Source organism: Sciurus vulgaris (genome assembly GCF_902686455.1).
Source record: "Sciurus vulgaris genome assembly, chromosome: X".
Taxonomy (NCBI): Eukaryota; Metazoa; Chordata; class Mammalia; order Rodentia; family Sciuridae; genus Sciurus; species Sciurus vulgaris.
This window is the reverse complement of record NC_136471.1, coordinates 32468105-32471904: the sequence shown is the minus strand read 5'-3', so window position 1 is coordinate 32471904 and position 3800 is coordinate 32468105. Positions and strand designations below refer to the sequence as shown.

Below are 3800 nucleotides of genomic sequence, written 5' to 3'. Positions count from 1 at the left end.
TTATTTCTAGGGTCAAATGAAATAGTCAATAGGAAAAGACTTTGAAAAACCATAGAAGAAGCTATATACATCCAGAAGAGAGGAAGGGAATGGCCTTGCCCTTCGGGAAATGTGTTTTTGTTTTGTTTTGTTTTGGTACTGGGGGTTGAACTCAGGTGCTTAACCACTGAGCCACATCCCAGCCTTTTTTAGTTTTTACTTTGAGACAGGGTCTTGCTAAGTTGCTGAAGCTGGTCTTGAACTTACTCCTGCTTTAGCCCCACAAGTTAATGGGATTATAGGTGTGCACCACTGCATCTGGCTGGGAATTTTTTGGAGGGGAGCAGGTACTCGGGATTGAACTCAGGGACACTCCACAGCTGAGCCACATCCCCAGCCCTGTTTTGTATTTTGTTTAGAGACAGGGTCTCACTGAGTTGCTTAGTACCTCGCTTTTACTGAGGTTGACTTTGAACTCAAAATCCTCCTGTCTCAGTCCCCAAGACACTGGGATTACAGGCGTGTGCCACCATGCCCAGCTCTGGCTGGGAAATGTTTTAAAATAAGATGTGGAAAAGAAAATTATATAATCAACAATTCAAGCTTAGAAGGACCTGTTAGATACTTATTTAGTCTGAACTGATTCCTCAGATGAGGAAACAAACATTCAGGGATGCAAAGTGATTGATTAGCCAGTGGCAGAACTGGGACTGGGATTCTTTTTTTTAACAGAAGTTTTTATTTGTTCATTTCTTACATTTGAAGTACTCTCGGATTACATCCTTGTGATTCTTTGCCAATGGTCCTCAACCGCTACACAACTGCAAACAACCACTTTATGGGTTTTCTCTTGGGGTCAGTTTTACAGAGGCCTACCCTTTCCCCTAGTTTCTTCTTGTCATCAACTTTAATTAGGTTGATTTGGGGCTTAGCACAAAAGGCCTTCACCAACCTGAATACACAGGCTCATCACAGTTGGATGCAAGCACACAAAGATGGGCTTGGCCCTTGTCTAAGGCTTTGGCAGCTTTGCAAATTCCATGTGCTTAGGTCATGGTGGTGGGTTATGGGTGAAGCTGACTGCAGCAGCAAGGGAAGATAATTGATTTTTTTTCTTTTTTATCTTTCAAGCTTTTATTTAAGTGCAACAATCCAGGATGGATTTTAGATCTTGTTAAAAGCAGCCACGTCCATGGACTGCACATAGTCCTCAAAAGCGGTGATCTGTTCCTCCAGCATATCTGTTCCAACTTTATCATCTTCAATTACACACTGTATTTGAAGTTTTTTAATACCATATCCCACTGGAACTAGTTTAGAGGAACCCCAGACCAAGCCATCCACTTGAATGCTCCTGAAGTACTCCTCTAATTTTGCCATATCCTTATCATTCCAAGGTTTCACATCTAGTAAGGTGGAAGACTTGGCAACAAGTGTAGGTTTTTTGGCTTTCTTTGACTCAAACTGTGCAAGGCGTTCTTCCCTTAGCCTCTTTGCGTCTTCACTTTCCTCCTCCTCATCAGATCCAAAGAGATCAATGTCATCATCATCTCTGTTATCTGTAGCTCCACTCCCTGTGGTGTCTTCCACATTTGCAGGGCCATACTTGCCCAAAGCTTTCTTCACTCCTGGAATGCTGGCCATTTCCTTTTCATAAGACTTGACATGATTATACCAACGTAGGGCATGGCACAAGTCCACAGGTGGTGGGTCAGAGACTGCTTCAAATACTGCCACATCTGCTTCTGATGGCACATACCCCTCATTGTAGCTCTTGTCCGCCAGGTAATCATTGAGCACCTGGAGGCCAGCGGGGCTTTTCAGGTCTCTGAAACCCATGGCCTCATCTGAATCTGGTAGCTGAACAGCAGCGGAGGAAAAGAGCCAATTCTAATGTTTTGACTCCCAACCTGGTGTCTTTTTAGCTCTTCTCTGTGGTTCACATCAATAAACATTGATTGAATAAGCGCTACATGCCAGGCACTGTGCCTCATATTTGAATGGCACGATCCTACCCTCTAGGAGCAACATAGGGGTATGAAGGATAAGAATTGAGACAGAAATGTGCAGAATTTGCTCTGGGGGCATGGAGGTGGGGCATGAACCAACCTTGGGTTGGGAGGAAACGAAAGGCTTAGGGTAAGTATACTAAGCCAATTTTTAAAAATTAGAGCTTTATAGTTATACATAGTAGCTGAGTTCATCCCAACAAACTCATACATGCATGGAAATTTATTTCAATTCATGATCCTTCCCTTTTTCATCCCCTTTTTTCTCCAGTCCTCTCTTCTCTTTCCCATTGTCCTTCCTCTACTGTATTACACTTCCTTTCACTTGTATATTAATTTATATTTGATTGGTTCTTTATTATTATCCTATCCTTCCTTCCCCCTTTCCTTTATTTTGCACTAACTTCCCACATATGAGAGAAAACATTCAAACTTTGAGTTTGAGTTTGGCTTATTTCACTTAGTATGATATTCTCCATTTCTATCCATTTAACAGCAAATGCCATAATTTCTTTTTTATGGCTGAATAGATCTCCATTGTGTGTGTGTGTGTGAGACAAGTTCTTAATCCATTCATCTATTGATTGTTTTTTCTAATTCTGTGAAGAATATCACCAGTATTTTGATGGGGATTACATTGAATCTGTATATTGCTTTTGGTAGAATGGTCATTTTAACAATATTGATTCTGCCTATCCAAGAACATAGGATGTCTTTCCATCTTCTAAGGTCTTTAATTTCTGGGTTGATTCCATAGCTTAGCTATTGTGGATTGTGTTGCTATAAACACTGATGTGGCTGTATTGCTGTAGTATGTTGATTTTAGATCTTTTGGGAAAATACCCAGGAGTGGCATAGCTGAGTCATATGGTGGGTCTATCCCTGGCTTTTGAGGAATTTCTATACTTTTTCCAGATTTGTTATTCTAGTCTGTGATCCCACCAACATTTCCCCAACAACCTTGCCAGCATTAATTATCTTTTTTATTCATGAGCATTGCCATTCTGATTGGAGTGAGATGAAATCTTAGTGTAGTTTTGATTTGCATTCCGGATTGCTAGAGGTATTGAACATTTTTTCATATATTTATTGGCCACTTGTATTTCTTCTTTTGAGAATTTTCAATTTTCTTTTTAGTTCTTTTGCCTATTTATTGATTGGGTTATTTGTGATTTTTTGGTGTTATTTTCAATTCTTTGTAAAGATACTAATACCTTTTGGAGGAGTAGCTGGCCAAGATTTTGTCTGATTCTGTAGGTTCTCTCTTCATGCTCTTAATCATTTCCTTTGCTCTGCAGAAGCTCTTCAGTTTGATGGTATCTCACTTATTGATTCTTGATTTTATTTCTTGTGCTTTAGGGGTCTTGTTAAGGAACTCAGTGCCAGCATCTATGTGATAGATTACTGACTGCATGTTTTCTTTTAGAAGTTGTAAAGTTTCTGGTCTAATTCCTAATTCTTTAATTTGAGTTTTGTGCAGGGTGAGAGATAGGGATCTAGTTTCATTTTTCTACATATAGCTATCCAGTTTCCCTGGCACTATTTTTCAAAAAGGCTGTCTTTCCTCTAAAATATATTTTGGGACCTTTTCAAATATTAGATGTCTGTAGGCATGTGGTTTTATCTCTGTGATTTATCTTCTATTCTGTTCCATTGGTTATCATGTCTATTCTGAAGCCAATACTATGCTGGTTTTGTTACTACAACTCTGGATTATAATTTCAGATCAGGTATTGCGATGCCTCCTGCTTCACTTTTCTTGCTTATTATTTCTTTGGCTATTCTGGGTGTCTTATTCTTTCAAATGAATTT

General features: G+C 39.6%; 1 protein-coding gene across 1 annotated transcript; it reads right to left on the bottom strand.

Moving 5' to 3' along the window:
• Positions 1-756: 756 nt before the first annotated feature.
• LOC306650938 (elongation factor 1-beta-like) lies at positions 757-2466 on the bottom strand. Its single transcript, XM_079123437.1, has one exon. It carries the CDS (start codon positions 1816-1818, stop codon positions 1144-1146), a length of 675 nt encoding a protein of 224 aa, XP_078979563.1. The 5' UTR covers positions 1819-2466; the 3' UTR covers positions 757-1143.
• Positions 2467-3800: the final 1334 nt, after the last annotated feature.

Coding starts and splice junctions, on each gene's coding strand:
- LOC306650938 (XM_079123437.1), bottom strand. CDS start 1,818: ATGGGTTTCAGAGACCTGAAAAGCCCCGCTGGCCTCCAGGTGCTCAAT.